This window comes from Cardiocondyla obscurior, linkage group LG05 (genome assembly GCF_019399895.1).
Source record: "Cardiocondyla obscurior isolate alpha-2009 linkage group LG05, Cobs3.1, whole genome shotgun sequence".
Lineage (NCBI taxonomy): Eukaryota > Metazoa > Arthropoda > Insecta > Hymenoptera > Formicidae > Cardiocondyla > Cardiocondyla obscurior.
The window spans coordinates 1,566,657-1,586,180 of NC_091868.1; the positions used below are offsets into that span (position 1 = coordinate 1,566,657).

Consider the following 19,524-nt stretch of genomic DNA (forward strand, 5'->3'; position numbering starts at 1 on the left):
TTTTATTTTTATTAATTTTTAACGACACTTGGCGAATTAAACTACTGAAGTGGAAAAGCACATAACGTCGATGCAATATTCACAGTATCGTTATTCCAAGTAACGTGCGCTCATAAATAACTAAATTTCGCTTATCTTCTTCGAGCTTTAACAAAAATACATTATTCAATCGTGAGAAAAATTGCAGCTTGTGCTCGCTCATTTTTTTTTTTTTGTTTTAGGGTTTTTCTTTGGTTTTTGTTTTCCGTATCATATTCGAGTTTGCTTTACAAACAATGAGGTGCAGGGAACCGTAAATTGCTTCTTTGAGCGCGACCTAATCTTCGCGATGGGACGTTTCGAAACTTGCCCTCCCCCTCCCCCCCGTCTTTAGCTCATCTCGTCATCGTCGTCGCCGCCGATGCATCCGACCACCGATTTCAATTAATCGATCCACCGCCGCCGGTGAAGAAGGCGTGACGCGAATGCGCGTGTCGCCCCGTCCTCCCGAAAAAAAAAAAAACCTTGGTAATTATAAATTCCGTATCGGCCGCACACCGGCGCGAGTAATGAGAGCCGCGGATATTATCTATTATGATTACAGATTAATTATTGCTAATAATTACCATGAATAATACCGCGGCCCGCTCGCCTGTTCATATTCACAATGACGCCGGGCAAGTCGTCGTGAATATGTTTATTAGGCGTGCGGCGGCGGCAGCGCGAAATGAATAACTTCTCTAACTGATTTCGACAGCAATCACGCGGTTCCCGGCATCGATCTCGCGAATCGACACTTCGGCGGAGCCCGCGCGCTATTGCGCGCGCCTGGTCGACGCCCATAAAATAATATTTGCAACGGCGTCATCGATCGTTTTGTATATATGTGTGCGCGCGTTGCGTATACGTGTATCGCGCGCCTCTCTCAAAGACTCGTCCCGCGAAGAGATGAAATATGTATGCGCGCGCGGTATGACTGTAATGGAAATAGATTTCTCTTTGGTAGCGCCGACGGAGATCCTGGGAGATATAATTGGAGCGGATTCTTTTTTTTGCCGTTCCGTTAATAACACCATTACTGTATTACTGTAATGACATTCGCGCACCGGCAGAGCGATGCTCTTCCCTCGTTAGCTCCACGTTTGTTCTCGGTGCGTTTTTACGAGGGTCATACCCTCGATTCTATTCAGTTTTCTCAGCGGGTCTCATCGAAATAAACTCGTCAAGATCTCGGATATTTTCTTTTCTTTTTTTTTATATTTTTTCCGGAAAATAAGACGAGGGAAAAGCATTTCTTTGCCCCCGAAAAACAGGAGGGTGGTCATTTGATGTCTGTATATTTGTGCTGTCGTCGAGAACGCACTTGCACCACGGAGCGAGGATGATTTCGCGTTCGCGGAGCACGTGGACATACTCTGAATAGAAACGGCCCTTGCGAAGGCGCCTTCTTTTCCCACCCAAAGACTACGCGGAGGGGAAATTTAATTCATAACTCGGCTCACGACCGCGGGTTTCCTCCTGATTGTCATGCACGATCTCGCGGCTGGAGCGTGGCGCAAGCGAGCGGAGCAAGCCCGCAAGTCGTAATTAGTACACGCGCGTTTACATGCCCGGATTACGAAGGGCCTCGCGCGCGCCTTATTGTCGCCGCCGTGATGTCGAAACGTAATTGAACGCCGTGATACCACCGCGGTGAGTCATCACGACTAAGAAAATCACTCGTCTTTTAAATTAGCCGTGGATTATCGCGATTTGTTGCCGAGTTCAATCAAAACCTAACGTTCTTACATTTTAACTTTTCGCGAGTGCAAGATTTCAAAGTCAATTAATTTCAATATATTTTTTTTTTTTTTTAATTAAAATATTTCATATCGCAAACGCGTTCTGAAAGCTTTCCAGAAATTTAGGGTGTAAAGAACGTCCGCGATAAAAATCTGCCGAAAGATTTTCGAGGGAGACCTTTTGCGATTGCGGCCGAAAAAGTTTTGGAGGCTACTTGCCGAAAGCGCGATGATTCGTATGAAGGTACATAAAAATTCGACGTACGCGGATGAATAATTTGTTCATGCGAAATGCTCACCGACGCACACACATACAATCGTCGAGCAATACGTTATTCCCGAGTGATACGCGCCTATTCATTATCGTCGGCATGCGTTTCACACACGAGCGGAAGAGACATTACGTTTTCACGACGCGAGACTTGCACGAGATCGCGTTATGCGGAGCAACGCGATTACTATAGCGGTATATTTGTAATAAGCAGACCGAGTGACTTTGTAACTTGAAAAACGAGGACGTCCCACACGGGAGAGATAATCTAACCATCGTGGTAAAATCACCGCCGCTCACCGTATATTTAATCCAAAGGAGAAAGAGAAACAAATCTTCCTATGACAACTAAATGCTTGACGTTGCGCTGACATCTATTTCGTGCGAAAAAAAAAATTGGGGGAGAAGGGAAACTTTTTACCGAGCAAGCTAAAAGCAACGGATTACTTTGCTAAAACAAGCGCGCTATTCGCAGTAAATGCATTTCGTTATTGCAAAATATTGTCGCTAAATTGTCGAAACTAAAAAGGAGCAAAATTGCAAGGCAAATAGGAGGCAGAAATTGAATGATGATATCGTTTGCTAGAGTAAAATTTTAACGAGCTCGATTTTTTTTTTTCTTTTTTTTCTTTATTTCTACAAGCTATGCAACTTGTAAGTTTAATAGAAAATGCAAAGTTTTTTAATAAATGCTAAAATATACAATCGACAAATGCAGAAAGAAACTCTTTCAGTTTCTTTCGCTGGCCTGCGGATCTTCGATCGCTTCGTAGAAGTTCTAACCGGTTCAGTACCGTGGACCAGCGCGCAATCAACGTGGGCGTTATTACATATCGCGGAGCGTACGAAGAAGAAATAATGCGAGTCGAATAATCGCGGGGATGCGCTCGTCGCGAACGTACGATCAGGACGTATATATTTCCTATCCCTACGAGCATCTCCAGTGTTGATCCGGCCTGCGTTTCGCAACTCGCGTTTTTGTCAAATCGAACAGGTGGGACGGTTTGTCGTCCGGTTTTGTCCGGAGAAACGCTCAGTCGCGCTTTTAACGTTTATTACAACGTACGTTTGGACATTTGAGACACGCGATTTTTTTTTTCTTTTTTTTATTGAATAGACCTGAGATGTGCGCAATCGCGAGTTGAGAACGCGAATTGCGGAACGACGGCGCGATTGTCGTCCAAAAAGGTTTACAGAGGCGGGTGAAAGTCCGCGAGCGAAAATCGCGGTCATTCGCGGTCTGATTAATTGTAATTATTATTCCTCCCCGCGTCGGTCGCGAGTATACGGAGGTGAATCTACTGCAATCATCCTTGAAGGGAACGAGGCGAGAGATCGGGAGATCCTTGAACGGCGTTTCTCTATCTAGATCGTCCGAGTAAACAGGCTCGAGGTAGAACGCGCCTTTCGAATCAGTCGCGGGACAGATCTCCCTGATTTTTTATTTTTTTTTTTAATATTTTTTTTCCGCGGGAGTTGCCGCGCGCGGAACCCGTGGACGGTAGAATAAATATTACATCGATGTAATGTCGAAATAAAGCCGGCGAATCTATTTCACCGCCTCCCTCATTTTCTCGGATGACATGTTACAATATTAATGATCGCAATCATATTACTTTCTTTCGTATTTCTTTTGTCAGTCGACTGCGCGGGGAATATGGAATAAAAATTTCATTTAAAGGTCGATTCAAAGAACACGATGCCTAATGACAGTTATCGCCCCTTTTCCCCCGTCATTAATTTTCCTCGTTTCGTTCGACTTTCTCCCGCGATACCACGGGATTTCCGTCGTCGGGTTTTGTCGTACAAGCGGATCCCGCGATCCCGTTCGCGAGACACAGACGAGAGAGAATTTCTCCGGCAGAATCCGCCTTTGGAAAGGGATGTTCAAGCGGTAATTGAGACAATGTCCGGTGGGGGACGGTTTGTTTTCAGAAAAAACCCGCCGTGTTACTTCCATTCTCTCCCGCCCCGGCGACGTGTTCCGGGTCTTAGCCTCCCGCGCGAGGCTCTTCCCCTTTCTCCTTTTGCTATCCTTTGCGTCGACCGTTCGATCGATGTCGTGCCCAAGGGATGATAAAAATAAAGAGCGCGAGGTAGACGCGGAGGTGGAGAACGCGACCGAGGGAAAGAGCGTAAAACCATTGCCTTCGCTAACCAGCCGATTTTTTGCGACACGCGTGCGGTTATTGCTTTTTAGCGCATGAAACGGTTTTATTGTCCATTATACTCGGGTGCACGTAGATAAATAAATAGATAGATCGCGGGGGCGGCAGGGGAGGAGGGGGGGTCCGCCGCGATGCCCACGGACATTCCCGTCGCGAACGACGGAAATAAAAGCAAGAAAGATCGCGGACCGATGATGCTCTCGTATGCGGCTCGAGCTTCTGCCTCGTCACCGATTGAATCCTCCCCCGTTTATCGCGACATCCTCCGGGGATGAGTTCACGTCCCTACGACTATCGTCTTTCCAACTTATCCCTATACCGGAATTGACTGTCGGAGTAACAACTCGGGACAAACGTTTCTCGGGCGAAAGAAATTCTTTTAATTTTCTAAATTTTTTTCACGAGAAAAATGTAGAAAGGGAAACGGCTGAATGTATATATTCAGCCAGCTTCGGAAACGAATATATTCGTTTCCGAAGCGGCGCGATAAGATGCTAAGTTTCCGGTTTTTCGTAGAGTTGATTTTAAATGGGAATAATTTGTCGGCGGATGAGAAAAACAAATTAGCCGAAGGTAAAATGCTGTTTTTTGGGTGGGCATTTGTAACTCGAACGCGGGTCGTTCTTTAGAAGTCGGCGCGATCTTGTTTAACCTAATAAATCGGTCGTCGAAAACTTCCTTTAACGTTTTCACGGTGCGATGTTAATTATACTGCGCAAACAGTCAAAGAGTAGTCCCGAAGAAAGCGGGTATCGGCGCGGTTTGCTCAAACGAAGAACAGCCAGAGGAGGGGGAGAGGGGGAGGAGGGGGCAAATTAAGTTTATCCGACGAAAATGCACCGTCTGTGGATCGATTCACGGTTTACGCGCGTTTAATTAGAGAAGCTGATGGCCTTCGCGAGCGTCTTCGACGTCCGTTCACTTTTGTAATAATTCAGCGCCTAAATGAATTACGGGTGGCGGCTGGTCTAAATTAACGGGCTCGTAGGGCCCGAAGTGAGCGCGACGTCGTAAAAATTTAATCGAGAAGGAAAGAGACTAGATATTACGAAAGAGATAGTTGAAGCTTAAGGTGTAACAAGCGGAGCAGAAACGCTCGCAACTTTCATCCCGAGATTATCTCGTTTTCTCGCGACCCGGCCTGTATTCTCGCAAAATCTTGACAGTCGCCCGGAACGTTCAAATGACGAGAAGAGACTCACCTGAGACAATTGTCGAGAGAAACGCTACACTCGCGATGGCAATCGCCACGCAGAGGAGCTTCATATTATATACAATGTCCCTTTTCTCCGCTTGTTCGTCTCTACAGTTGCCTACTCGCGATCTGACCCGTGCCCTTCCGCGTTAACACCGAAGAACGAGAATCTACGATCGCGGACACATCGTCGAGTCGATCTGACTTCGCGGCACGGCGAAAGCACGAGGACGCGAGTTCACTCGCGCCGGCGAATTTAACTTCACAACCGTCTCGCGGCTGGATGGTACGACCGGCCGTTCGGGACGTGAAAGACTGAGGAAAGGCCCGCGCTGCCCAAGTGGTAATAGCCTCGCACTGCGGCCCACTTGGGTGCACGAGGCCTCTCCCAGCCGTTCCAATCTCTTTGCTTCGACAAGAGAGGTCTCTCTTTTACTCTACGGCCGGAAGGAATCTTCCTCGGAGCGAGGAGACCGACGTTAACCGACTTTCTGCTTTCGTTTAATATACGGGGACTTCATAGATATTTTATATTATTTCATTTAAGCATGTCTGCAAAGTTGACCCACCCTTCATTAAATTTCGAAAAAAAAAGAGAAATAAAATTTAGACTGACATTTACTCTCGCGGAAAAGCGCCGTTAATTGGGTTTTTTTTTTTATTTTTAAACGCATTACATACTCACGTATTTTTTTATTTGCTATGAATCTGCCGAATTTTAGTGTAAAAAACGATAGTGTACTCGAACGTTGCATTTTTAGCTTTTACCACAGCGATACGGAAACGTTTATTTTGTGATTTTTTTCTAAGATTTCGCAAATTTGCCTACCTAGGCCTTTGCTTGGCAAATACTACCAGCTAACCCGTCTTTGTACTACTGATTTTCGAATCATTGTTAATAGCTGAGTCGGTTCTTTGATCCAAGAGATAATATAATTTCTAGCCTAATTTCCTAACGATCGGCGATTATCAATTAGACGTAATTCGCTTCCACGCACATACAAATAAAAAAATATTACAAACTCACCGGTTCGATGCGCAGTGGCGAAGTGACTCTGTTGTGAAGATACTGTAACATAAAATAAAATATAAATTGTAGCAACGTTCAAAATGTCCATCGTTAAAAAAAAAAATTTTACACGCTTCTAATTAATTTTTCAAATAAATAATAAAACAGAAAGTTATCCAAATAAAATCTCATACATTTAACTTATTTAAAATGTAGAAACATATTTTTTTAATTTTTAAATTTACCATTGCTTCTAATTATAATCGAAATGACAATGATCGTTAATTTTATGTAATAGAAAATTATGCTCACCGGAACGTTGCTTCGCCAAAGCATGAGTCCCTCCTGGACCTCCTCCTCCTCTCAGTTTGGGATGTCTTCCTTCCGCGCACAGGAAACTCCCGATAATCGCGGCCGTGAATTTACAATCGCGAGAAATAATTATTGTTCCGCGCGTGACTCTACGGCACTCCCGTTTGCAAAAATCGAATACAGTAAAATTTCATCGCCCGTTTACTATACTTCGGTACTTCCGAACCGACCGACGAACTGTCTACAGTTCGTTTAATTAGTAATACCGGCGAACGAGAACACTTTAGATCCACAATTGTCCTGTAACAAACAAATAAATTTTTAATTGTAGAGAGATCAAAGTAAATTTCACTGTTTAAAAAAAAGAAATAATTTTTTTGGCGCTTCTAATTGATGTTTCAGTTAAACAATTAGAACAATTGAGATTATCTTTTACTTAAACACTTAAACTTAAAATTCTAAGATACTTAAATCTTTCTATAGAATCGCAACTTTATTTCCTTACTAATATAACTTAATATAACTTAATAATGAACTTAATAATGAACAAAATTCATTTTGGATTGATATTAAAATACAAAATAATTCCAATAAATATAAAAAAATTCAATTTTATTGGAATAAAACTGTTCTTCACCTTGGGGTTGCTTCGACGAGGCACGATGCCCTTCCTGGACCTCCTCCTCCTCTCAGAACGTCTAAGATCGGGTTTAGGATGTCGGCCTCGGTCTTCTTTCCGCACGAAACACGCTGGCTGCTCCGGATTTCCATCTGAAAAAAAAAGAATATTTAGTTAATAACATTCTTACCGCGATAAGAGCGTAATAACGGAGAGAAAGACTTTATACATAATTTTAAACGAGAGTAATAGACGTAGTAAAAGTATGTAGTTGTAATTAGAATATTAATTACTTTTCGGCGTTCCAAACGGATTGCCTTTTCCCTTGAGTGCCCTTTCCTACGTAGTGCTGCTGGTGCTGGCTATGCCAATTGCGTGATCTAGCTTGCACAACCGCTGAAGGACGGGAGTTCCGACAAATGCGACGTACACAGTGAGCGAGGCACCGCTTGATCGCCCGTGTTTATGTTTTGCGTTGATACCTGCAAGCAGTTTAACATGTTATAAGATTATAAGTACTTACGACATTATAAATCAATAGAAAGGACAGAATGTAATGTGTATTACTGTACATATCTTGTATATGTGTTACATTTAAAATGATAAAAGGGAAAACAAGGATAAATGTCGCGCACGGAAAGTCGTAATTTTTATTTCATTTACATAATTTTATTAAAATTACTTTGGGGTTGCACGATGCTTCTTCGAGGCTTATCCTGTTAGGATGTTAAGCTCCGGATCCCACCAAGTAGTAACAACGACTAGAAGGGTTACTCTCCTCTAGATCTGAAATAAATAAAATATTTTAGTTGGTTATTAACTAATCAACTATGAATATACTAAGAAAGAAAAAATTACAATTATTTCACGGCATCTGTAGAGACCTCGCGTACATTAACTGCGTATTCCGCCATTACGTGCAACGCGATGTAATTAACGTGAACTCGCGCGTGAGTTTCCTACGCCGTTAAGTTGCCGTAAGTCCGCGCGATATCAACCAGGGTGGTCTGCCGGCGCGGCGCGGCTGTATGATCGGTCATTTTACACGATTCAATTACATGAAAATGGCGCCACGCAAACTACGTATGTACGTACTTGCCTATACGTACGCCGCCCGTTTCGCCGCCGCTGTTTATGCGTCGTTCGCCCGCTACGCAACGTACCTTGCGTAAGCCACGCACGCCGCCCGTGTCGCCGCCGCCGCCGCCGCCGCCACCGCCGCCTCCGCTTGCACGTCGTTCGCCCTTTACGCAGCTCACTATGTTATACGAAAAGAACTTTTAACTAAAACGCATTAATCGTAGATAAAATCCTACTTCGAGCGAGCTCTGCCCGAGCTAATCGACGATTGACCTTCAGTCCTACCACTGATATTTTTATCGGCCGTGATACGGAAATTCTGTGGCCAGCAGAAACGTCGTCGACAGTATTAAAGTTAATCGTCGATCAGCTTGCTTGAAGCTCGATCGAAGTATATCTGAACTGATCACTCTCGGATTACGGGACCGGGCTAGAAAAGCGAATATATTTTACGTTAAATAGATGGAAATAGCTTACTGCAAACAAGGGGAATTCGATGTTGAGGATTCTCAAAACGTAGAGAGTAGACAGGAGAAGATACTTTTCGACGGGGTTGCATCGTCTTTGGCCAGATATGCACGAAACTTCCGGCGAAAACGGAGCGTAACTTGCGTAAGTCTTAACCATGTGGCGGTCAGAGGGGGAATGAGGATCGGTCGCTGCTCGCAGCCAACGGCACCGCCGCGCATGCGCTGCTCGCGCTGCTCATGCCTGCAAGTACAATGATTGTCGATTTTAACCATTAAAAAATGCTTTCAAAAATAAATTATACCCAGAATATCATATGAAACATTAATCAGATGATGAATTACGATACCTATCGCGGGTCTATAATTAATAGATACAGTATTTGATAGATTAGATCATTTACTTGTAGTTAATATAGATAATTAACCGAAGGAAATGAATATAATTAATGTTTAATTGTATATATAAATTACATTTAAAAGAACGAGAAGCGTTTAAGGGTACCGTATAAAATACGTCCGTCCGTAGTTTATTACTGAAAATAATTAAATGTAAAATACTTTTTTTTAACGTAGAAAAAGCGAGAGTAAAAGACGTGTGCAAACCACGAGCAATATTACGACAGTAACTTATTTAATTATATAATATGTACGAAAGTACCTTTCTTTAAAAAGAAAGGTAAAAACAGGCGTCAAGTGACATGACAAATTTTTCCCTCACGAACCTGAATCGAAACTCGTGAAAATACTTCACGAGGGACTCTTACGCGACTCCGAAGCGCTCGCGTAATAATAATATTTTTCCATATCGAACCATTTGCGCAAATGGGCATGCATACATTTTGCCGACCCCTTCTCACATCCTGCACACTTCCGAACTCCATTTCTCACTCTCTAAATCGAAGATCTATCTTGTTACTTTACATATTTGATAGCGAGAACCTGTTGCATTTTTCTTTGTAAAATTATTTCGACTTTCACGTTGTTTCTACGAAAGTTTTCTGATTAGCTTGTAACGAAAACTTTATTTCACTCATTTATCGAAAAACAAGTCTCGTTTGTAATACGAATAACATTAACATATATTTGTGTACTCTTTCAGAAAATAAAATCGGCGATTTCATCCAATACGGATAAAATAGAAAACAGAGACGACACCGAGGCGTCGATTTCTCAACATTTTGCTCACTTACATGGCATTCTCCAAAACATGGAAGCGAACCTGATAAATCAATTGCACAAACCAAATGAAGGCATTAAGAAAAATTTAGCCGACCTCAAAATGCAGCTTCAAATGCAAGAAGAAAAACTGAATTTGGCGATGCAGGTACATGGTTTCTTATTTTTTTTTTTTTATAAAGAACTATAGGCACTTGAAACTTGTATCAGTGCTTTTTTAATAGTTTAAGTTAAACTTTTTAAAATTTATTTGCAGATAGCCACGTATGCAAAGAACACCTTCCATAAGATAGACATACAAAGCACGATAACCATTCTGAAAGAGATGATAAATGTTCCTTGTCACCTGATGTACAAAGACGAGTGTACAAAGAACGAAAATGTAACGTAAGTGAATTATTTAAAGGGAGTTTATTTTAGAGTATTTTTTTTTTTCTTTTTAGTTAAAAGCACTTTCGACTTTTTCATATGTAAACGTCGAGTTAATTTTACAAGCACGAGTACCTGCAAATAATTTTTCTCGTTAATACAACAAGATATTTTTTTCCACAGCTTTAACGTTGATGACTCGATTATCTCAGCCATCGAAAATCATTGTTCAGTCCAAGTGCCATCAGTGTCGTCCTACAGTCTTGTAAAAAAAGATGAGCTACCTGAAAGTTATCTAATGTCATCTTTCACAAAAAAACTACGTGCAAGTGAGGAAAATTAATTTTATAAATTTTAATAGTATTATTAAAATTGTGGCATCTCCACTTTGAAGCTTTTACGTCATATAACATTTTTTTGTATGAACTACGAGCCAATATTTTTGATAAATTTGATAGAGTATTATTACAAGCTTATTATTAATTAATATAACTATGATTTGTGAAAAATAAAAAACTCAATGTTAAATTGTAAAATGATATTGATAGTGAAACTCATGCAACCGTTGCTGGTACCGCCACAAAGTGATACATCAATAACGAAGAAAGAAGAAAAAGAAGCGGTGCAAGATCAAGAAAATCAAAATATCAAAATTGAACCTGAAAGCCAACAGAGTAAGTTAATTTTTCTAATCTTAAATTTTCAACCTAAACGATTCTTTTTCTTTTTTTTAGGCTGTTCTAAATTCAAGGTGGAAATTGTGTCTATTCATAATCCATCATTATTTTTTATCCGAAAAGCGGCCACAAAATCGATATTTCTGCAGTTGGAGAAAGACTTAATGACTTATGGAGAAAATCAGACTGTAGATGTAGAGACGTCGCTTAACATTAAACAAGGTACAGTGGCTCACGGCAACATTATTCGCAATCATATGTATGATATATTATATTCGAATTGCGCACGGCAGGCACAGAAAATTCTCAATGTATAAAAACCGTGCGCATAGTGTCCAGTCTTGCATGTCACTCTTGTAATTTGTGGATAGACAATAACAATTAATTTAATGTATACTTTTTTTACTAGCGTAAGAGCGACAAGCGAATGACTTATTATGCGAATGGCTTATTATGTTTTTTTACAGATGACAAATGTATTGTAAGACAAATGAAAGGCGAATGGTTTCGTGGATACGTGAAAGCAGTAAACGCTACTAAAAATGGCGAAACGTACAACGTATATTACCTAGATTACGGCAACGAAGAGTGTAACATACCTGTTTCGAGAGTGCAACGTATCCCTGAGCATTTGGAAGTATTGCCACCGCAAGCAATCCAATGCAGTTTGCATGGCGTGGCGCCTAAAAGTTTTCACTGGACAGACGCGAGCACGAACGACTTTAAGAAACTGCTAAACGAAGCGTAAGCCATCAGCCGATTTTGTGAATCTTAGTGCACTCGAGAAAAGTAAATGCCTTTGTTAACAGTTTCCTAAAATGTTATATGTTACAGCGATTGTACTGTGTCAGTCATTGAATCTACTTCTGATATTTTATATGTCGATCTTTGCTTTCTTCCAAAGAATAGTAACATGGGTCCGCAATCGATGTGTACCACTATGATAGTTATGGATCATGCACGTTTAAACACTTGCCAAAGTTCGGTACGTATTATTAAGAATTAATATTATTAATTCTTCTATACATGTATAAGTTACTATTATACTGATTTTTAGTTAATTTCTTAAAGCCTTCTTAGAAGGTCAGAGATTATTTGCATTCCATTGAATCATAATTACTTTTTTTTATATTTTGTCACATGCAATGATTGCAATACTTGTATTCTTTTGCAGAACCAAATATTAAATTCTACGTACGTTTATACTGAAGAAGACGTTATTTTCAATAAAAAGTTAATAGTTAAAATAAATGTTATTCAATCACCAAACGAAATTTATTTTATAAAGGTAAAGTAATTTATAGTAATATTATTACAATATTTATTTTGTCATAATTATTAAAGAAAGAAAAGAAGTACTACTTTCTACTATTTTTATAGGCTCAACGAGAAAGAAAGTTGATGAAATTACAAAATAACTTAGCTGAGTATTATAAACATAATACTTCAGTAATTAAAACGCCACAGGAAGGTTAGTTTTCATTTATATTTTTTAATTGACGAATAATTATTTCATTGCTAGTCAACAATACTATTATACTAATAATACTAATAATCCTATTAATTATATAGCTGAATATTTTATATATACGTTAGTATTAATGTAAATTTATTAGGTTTACCTTGCGCTGTACAATTAAAAGACAATAATTGGTATCGTGGTGAGATCACGGAAATAATTAATGAAACTGAAGTTAAAGTGTTTTTCGTGGATTGTGGTCAAACCAATATTCAACATCGTGACACGTTAGAAGAGATTCCGTATGAGTTCACTCTGTTAAGAGCACAAGTAAGTTGATCTCTTTTCTGTACATAGCATCGCAAAGGCTTATAATTTTCTCTTGTTTAGAGTATAAAATATTCATTAATGTATATAATGCCTGAACCTGATGGAAGTTGGAAACCGGAAGCTACAGAACTTATAAAAGCAATGACAATTAATTCGAACTGTATCTTCGTGTATCCTCAGAGAAAAACTATTTGGGGATATAGTGGGATAATGTATATTGATAATCAGGACGTCAGCCGCTACTTAAAAGAAGTAGGCGTTGTCAACTATTATCATCCGTGAGTATACATATAAAAAGACTTGTTACTTGAAATGTAATATACGATTTTTTATGGATATTATTTTGTCTATTTTTCAATGTAGTAAATTTAAAAATCGGTCTAACAAGAAATTATTAAAACCTGTTTATTCATCGCTGGACAAATCCGTTGAAACTGTCAATGATTTTACCATTTTGTTGGACAATACGCTAACAGAGAATAATAAATCAAAAGACGAGACATCTAAAGATTCATTCAAAGTAGAAGTATGTATTCAGCGGGTGACTACGCCGGACTGCATTTTCGTTGCACAGACAGAATGTGCAACATCTATTACAAATTTGTTGGATTCGATGCAAAAGTTCTACAATAATTATATCTCCGAAAAGCGCGATAAATGGAATGAAGGCACACTGTGCACTGCATATTCTGCAAAAGATAAGTCCTACTTTCGAGCAAAAATATTGAAGATAAAATCTCCGATACAAGTGGACGTCTATTTTTATGATGTGGGTATCGAGGAAACTGTGACGTTGAATGATATACAAGCTCTCCATCCAAACTTTTCCAAGGAAAAAACGTATTGTTTCAAAGTAAAATTGGCCGGAATTTTACCGTGCGGTGGATCATCTATATGGCCATCATTATCCTGTTCAACGCTGTCTGAGATTATACGAAACAATACAGGTTGTAAATTTTACATTACTAAACCGGTAAGAAACTTTTTTTCTTTTCTTTTTAACGATAATCTATGAATTTTATTGTAACTAAAACATAAAGCTGTAAATTTAAAAATATAATTTACTTTATATTTAGGTTAAAGAAGAATTTTGCGATGACGCAGTACCTGTTGAACTTTGGGTAAGACAATTAAAAATACCTGGACCATTAGCACCAGCTAAAGTGGAAATAAATTCTATCAATCGAATGTTGGTGGAAGCTGGTGTGGCCTTACCTATTAAGAAGTAAGAAAAAAGAAGTTTCACCAATTTTGTATTTAATTTATATGTAACAAGGCATACTTAATTTATATGCGATATTTCAATAATGTATCTTTAATTTAATTCAATAGCTACTTTGTGGAAGCAGATTCGACTCTCGCTGCAGAGTTTAAACAACAATTGGAGAATAATTGTTCATTTATGCCGTTCGAAGAAGACGTAAAGTGGAATCCCAAAGTGATGAACGAGAATGATACTGTGAACGAAATGGATAATCCACTGTTGTTTAAAAATAATACGTTTTGCAATACAAATAATGACATGACTACTTTAAATCATCACGAATGCACAAAATTGTCGGAGTGGTTACAGCCAATTGAAATAACGGAAGAAGTATTTTACGCTATACCAACATACGTGGATAATCAATGCGTCGTACACTTACATTCTAAAAACCACAGTACGCCGCTTATTAATTATTTATATAAACTTTCTTCTTAATGGAATCTTGCACAGATTTTCATTGATTTATCTTTATCTATGTCTATATGATTTATATTGTAATAGAATAGTTTATTTATTGAAAAACTGTACTTATATTACCATTATATTTTTAGATGCCATTATACTACAATATATAGAGAGCAAATTACAAACTTATTCTAAAAAAATTAAAATAAATAAAGAGAAGCAATGGAAAGAAGGAGAGTTATGTATCGCTAAATATCATTACAATCAAAAGTGGTATAGAGGTAAAGTTGTTAAAGTTTCAGAACATACAGTGCAGGTAAGAATTAGTAATGTCGGTAGTAGTTTTTAAGTATTATTTTTACTTTAATGTTTTCTTGATCATGTTCTCTGTATCAAGGTAAAATTCGTTGATTATGGCAATGTGGAAGAATGCGAGATGGATTGTCTCACGGATGAAATTATATTGACAGGTATTCCTATCCAGTGCACAAAGTGTGTAATTAGTGGAATAAAACCGGTAATTTTATTTTATTTTTCAATATTAAATTATTGTATGATTATATTTGTGTGTACGTATTTTTAAACATCTCGTATAACTTGTATAACAGGAGAAAAGTGTATGGCAAATTCACGATTTAGACCGCTTCCACGCACTTCTCGTCGAAAAAGAATGTAAAATAACCGTTTTACAACGAGAAGATACACATTTGCTTGTAAGTTACATCTATGTTAGTAATAGTTTAGCAAACAAATCCTTAATTTGAAACTCCTAATTCGATAATTAATATTTTATTTTAATTTATTATAATAATGTTGTGCATATTATCTTACAGATAGCGATAACATTATTACAACCGTGGAAGTGCGATTTTCTGGTATATGTAGCAAATCACGTAAAGGATACGAATGTTATAATTGACCGTAAGGAATGGAATGATTCGATTAATTCCGAGAATAAAATATCACTATCTTGGGAAACTACTAAAGATGTTGTTGTTGAAGAAACCTTAAGCGAGTATGACAATTCAAATGTAGCAGATACTTCTAATAAATCTTTATTAGACACATGCAAGTCGAATGTTACACTGAACGAGAACATGATCAGTGGCAATATGATATCTTTAAAGACTGACAAATCACTTGAGGATAAGCAGACATCTGATATCGAAAGTATATCTTCAATAGATACAATTAATTTGCCCAAAAAGCTAATCTGTTCAACACCGCAATTAGAATCAGAAGAAGAGGATTGTCTTTTTTCGTATAAACAATTGATAATTCCCCAGAAAACAAAATATATAGAACTAATATTATGTTGTAATAGAGATCCCATCACTTCATACGCACAATTGGCAGAAAATAAGGACGATATATTTTCTAATGTAGGTATACGCGAGTTCAGTATATTAAATTTATTATAACATAAAAAACGTTAATTTGTACCTATCTTTTAGGAATTACACAATTATTATCTACAGTACACAGATATTATGGCAGAGATACAAACCGATACTTGTCGTCAACCATTAATTCAAAATTTTGAAAAGAGTAAGTAATGCCTAAGCATAATTATTAAAATAAATTATATAATTCAATTGATTACACGACACGATATTTTATTACTAATATTTAATTTATTTTTTTTTTTATAGATACTCCATGTATTGCCAAATTTACCGATGATTCGTGGTATAGATGCATCATTACGAATATTGAAGAAACTTCAAATCCTCAGTATGACAAGATTTCACTATATTACGTCGATTTCGGCAATCACGAAGAAATAATGCTCGACATATTCTCAAAGTAAGATATTAATATTATCGATTTTTTAAATTATTTATTTAAATTTTCTGTGCTATTTGTGTAATGCAAAAATACAATATGTAGTACATGAAACTAAAATATTCTAGTAATTACAATTTACACGTGCCGAAAGAAGAATGGTTAAAATTGCCGGCCATGGCTATTAAATGCACATTTTGGGGACTGAATTTTGCTTCCGATGATATTTTTTTATTAGCGTCAAGATTAAATGAAATATACAATCAAGTGGTTGTAGCTCGGATTAAAGTAAGTCTATTAAAAATTTACTTTATTTTTAAGAGTATCCTTATTTAAAAAGGATATGTAGAGATTTTATTGTTACCCGAAAAAAAAAAAACATACTAATTGTTATAGGAGATTATTAATGGAAATAATCTGGTGGTCGAAATATACAAGGATAAAACGTGCGAAGAACTCTTCTATGCTAATTTAATAGAAGAAGGTTTGTATAAATTTGAAGAGGCTGAAAAAGATAGTCATTAAATAAATATAATCATAACTTGTTTTTTAGTATAAATAAGAATTAGGATATATTATAAAATAAGAGAAGTGTTCATAAAAAATTTATTTTTTATACAAATGCAACGATCACAGCGGTTATGTTTCATACTTATTAAATTCAAGACTTAAAGATTATACATTAGCGTATAGTCTTTGATTATTATTAACGCTGTGTACTCTTTGCAATCTGTTCCTTTAGTACTAAGATACTTTGCCTTTGTTCTGGTGGTAACATTGCAATTTGTTCATCTGATAATTGTAGAACTTGCATTATTAAAGCCGCCTGTAAAAAATCATTTAAAACACCAAAGTTATATGGTTAGATATTTTATTTAACAGTTATGTTTTAGTTTATTGTATTTTATATACTGATATACTTTATCACACGAATTATGTCTTGTATTTCACTGTGCTGCAAATTTTTTAATAGTACAATGAAATACAATGAGTAAAAAGTGCAAGGTTACATGTGTCTTTTAGAGTATTACGCAGAAGTATTACGAGCTTATTTAGTTTTTGTACGAGTATAACTTTAATTTTTTTATTTTAAAGAAATATAGGAATTATAAAGTTTTGTTTAAAATGTAATCACTTAACAATTTTTCACTGTTGATAAAAACACGTAAGAAATAAAATTGATCTTTGTTAAAAAAAAGTATTTTACTACATACCTTTTCCTGATCCGACGCACCACTGGGAATATTTCCCGCTGGAGACATTCCAGCCATTAATCTCGATGTCGCGGAACTCGCAGACTGTGAAAGTGCAACTGCAGAGGAGCCGGTTGTGTTGCTAGTCACAGCGCTTGATGCTGGCACAGTTGGTGCGGCAACCGGTCGTGGAACAATCGGTGGTGCCACAGGAGTCGCTAAAAATTAAAAAAAAAAATTGTAATTAACGTGTGTTCTATTAAAAAATAATTCTTGTTAAGTTTAGGTATATAACAAAGTTCATAAACTTATAAAATGCAAACATAATCACATGTGTAAAAAAAAATTAAGAAACATACGATTAGACTTTGTAATTCTAGGATCAATGGGCATCCTGGAATCTCTAAGATCTCTTGAATCTCTGTTAAATCTTTCAGCTCTCGGATCGCGGTAGAAGCTGAAAAGTAATAATAATAATTTAATATAAGAAAAGTACAGTTAAATCTATTTAAATATATATGTATGTGTATGAAACCTCTCAATTCCTTCCACAGGAAGAATGCTATAAAAAAAAAGGTGTTTAATTATGCGGTCAGAAATCTATTTATTAACGCAATTTGTATTTACCTGTCCGTAACGTTAAACGCATTTGCTCCTCTAGGATCGGCAGTGGTTGTTACCGATGGCGCGCTAACTGGGGCAGGTTGTGTTTGCGGTGAGCCTCTCAAATCTTGATCCATTCGAGCGACACGCGGATCTAACTGTCTGTCTAATCGAAGATCTACATCTTGGCCTATTTAAAAAAATTTAATTTTTAATTTTACACAATACTTACTAATATAATTCTTAAATCAAAATTGTAATTAAGCCTTTAATAATAATAAATTACCTGCGAAAATGGGCGCTGGAGGATTGACGGGTGGCATGGGTCTCGGTGCCCACGGCTCTTCAATTCGTGGTTGTACCTGCGGTATCGGTTTCTCTGACGGTGTAAGAACACCCGGGATAGGGTTAGCTTTGTGCAACATACTGACAGCTGTATGTGGGTCAACTATTCTCATGACGACTTGTGCTTGAAGAAGAGCGTAGGCCAACTGCGGATTCTGCAGGAGCATTTGACGTGCCTCGTTCGGATTATTTTGCACACAGAGCTTCATCTGCTTCATCAATTCGAACATTTGTTCAGGCGGTAGAGATGCCACTGCTTTGCTTATTGCCTCTGGTGCTTTGTCGGACTGAACAGCCTCTCCATAAGGATTCTCTGTGTTCTGGCCTTGTAGAAGACTTTGCATCTCCATGCGACTTTTCTCGGTACAAGCGTTGTCCACGCGCAGCGTTCGTCCACCGATTTCGTATCCATTTAGATTTCTCATAGCACTTAACGCTGTTTCCTGATCTTTATATTCGCAGAAGCCATACCCTTTGGGCTTTCCAGTCTCGCGGTCAAATACCAATCTGCAATTGCGATTGAATTAAGTATAAAGATTCTCAAAACTTTTGTTAATTAAACGATCGTTTAATTCAATTAAATAAAAAAAAAAGTAGCCGGCTTACTTGAAGGAAAGCACCGGCCCAACCTCGCTAAAGATATCCTTTAGATTTTCCTCTGTGGCCTCGTACGGGATATTCCCGACTGCAAAAGAAACAGAATTTGTATTAATTACATCGTTAATACCGATGCGGTAAGCAGCAGCTCTGCTCTGGCCCATACGACGAATCACCCACCGAAAACGCTCCGCATCGACTTGTCCATCAGGGATTGATCCGAAATAGTTGAATTACTCATTTTTGCGCCTTTTGTTTTCGCCTAACAAGGAGAGAGCACTCGACAGCGATCTCAAAAGCGACGCGCGATTAAAACGCGTTCTCAGAGGCAAAGTTTACGCACGCTACGTGAATCGGCGTGGCTGCAAGTGAGATTACGAGCAAGGGAATCGCAAGGAAACACGAGATACTGCTGCCGCCGTGCGGTGGAGGAG

The 19,524-nt window shown here is 38.0% G+C and overlaps 3 protein-coding genes across 6 annotated transcripts in view; 1 reads left to right on the forward strand and 2 right to left on the reverse strand.

Annotated features, from left to right (window-relative positions):
• The window catches only part of LOC139102464 (uncharacterized), a 50,992-nt gene extending 43,084 nt beyond the window's left edge, over nt 1-7,908 (reverse strand). The window contains exons 1-5 of the mRNA XM_070656363.1: nt 7,858-7,908; nt 7,765-7,816; nt 7,353-7,486; nt 6,716-6,902; nt 6,422-6,463 (exon numbers count right to left, since the gene is read on the reverse strand). Coding sequence (XP_070512464.1) covers nt 6,422-6,463; nt 6,716-6,902; nt 7,353-7,486; nt 7,765-7,816; nt 7,858-7,908 — 466 coding nt within the window. The remainder of the gene's footprint in view (nt 1-6,421; nt 6,464-6,715; nt 6,903-7,352; nt 7,487-7,764; nt 7,817-7,857) is intronic.
• Nucleotides 1-16,890, forward strand: part of Qin (tudor domain-containing protein qin) — a 139,428-nt gene extending 122,538 nt beyond the window's left edge. For 2 of the 3 annotated variants that reach the window (XM_070657226.1, XM_070657227.1), the window contains 22 exons: nt 9,984-10,208; nt 10,317-10,447; nt 10,613-10,758; nt 10,978-11,103; nt 11,164-11,328; nt 11,574-11,850; nt 11,941-12,091; nt 12,281-12,394; nt 12,487-12,577; nt 12,723-12,895; nt 12,956-13,173; nt 13,259-13,868; nt 13,972-14,120; nt 14,228-14,556; nt 14,714-14,883; nt 14,965-15,084; nt 15,176-15,280; nt 15,401-15,949; nt 16,022-16,115; nt 16,220-16,373; nt 16,481-16,640; nt 16,749-16,890. In XM_070657226.1, coding sequence (XP_070513327.1) covers nt 9,984-10,208; nt 10,317-10,447; nt 10,613-10,758; nt 10,978-11,103; nt 11,164-11,328; nt 11,574-11,850; nt 11,941-12,091; nt 12,281-12,394; nt 12,487-12,577; nt 12,723-12,895; nt 12,956-13,173; nt 13,259-13,868; nt 13,972-14,120; nt 14,228-14,556; nt 14,714-14,883; nt 14,965-15,084; nt 15,176-15,280; nt 15,401-15,949; nt 16,022-16,115; nt 16,220-16,373; nt 16,481-16,640; nt 16,749-16,877 — 4,386 coding nt within the window. In that variant the 3' untranslated portion in view covers nt 16,878-16,890. Of the gene's footprint in view, nt 1-8,774; nt 9,027-9,983; nt 10,209-10,316; nt 10,448-10,612; nt 10,759-10,977; nt 11,104-11,163; nt 11,329-11,573; nt 11,851-11,940; nt 12,092-12,280; nt 12,395-12,486; nt 12,578-12,722; nt 12,896-12,955; nt 13,174-13,258; nt 13,869-13,971; nt 14,121-14,227; nt 14,557-14,713; nt 14,884-14,964; nt 15,085-15,175; nt 15,281-15,400; nt 15,950-16,021; nt 16,116-16,219; nt 16,374-16,480; nt 16,641-16,748 lie in introns of those variants that run through there. The other variant, XM_070657228.1, reaches the window with a different exon arrangement.
• Nucleotides 16,891-16,941: 51 nt separating this feature from the next.
• Cstf64 (cleavage stimulation factor subunit 2 CstF64) lies at nt 16,942-19,516 on the reverse strand. 2 transcript variants are annotated; one of them, XM_070657269.1, is made up of 8 exons: nt 19,271-19,516; nt 19,100-19,178; nt 18,435-19,000; nt 18,173-18,338; nt 18,081-18,107; nt 17,905-18,002; nt 17,567-17,763; nt 16,942-17,178 (listed from the first exon to the last, which is right to left on the reverse strand). In XM_070657269.1, the coding sequence occupies exons 1-8, from the start codon at nt 19,329-19,331 to the stop codon at nt 17,059-17,061; spliced, it is 1,314 nt and encodes a 437-aa protein (XP_070513370.1). In that variant the 5' UTR covers nt 19,332-19,516; the 3' UTR covers nt 16,942-17,058. The 2 variants fall into 2 exon arrangements, with proteins under 2 accessions (XP_070513370.1, XP_070513371.1); XM_070657270.1 differs by lacking the exon at nt 18,081-18,107 and having other exon boundaries at nt 19,271-19,514.
• Nucleotides 19,517-19,524: the final 8 nt, after the last annotated feature.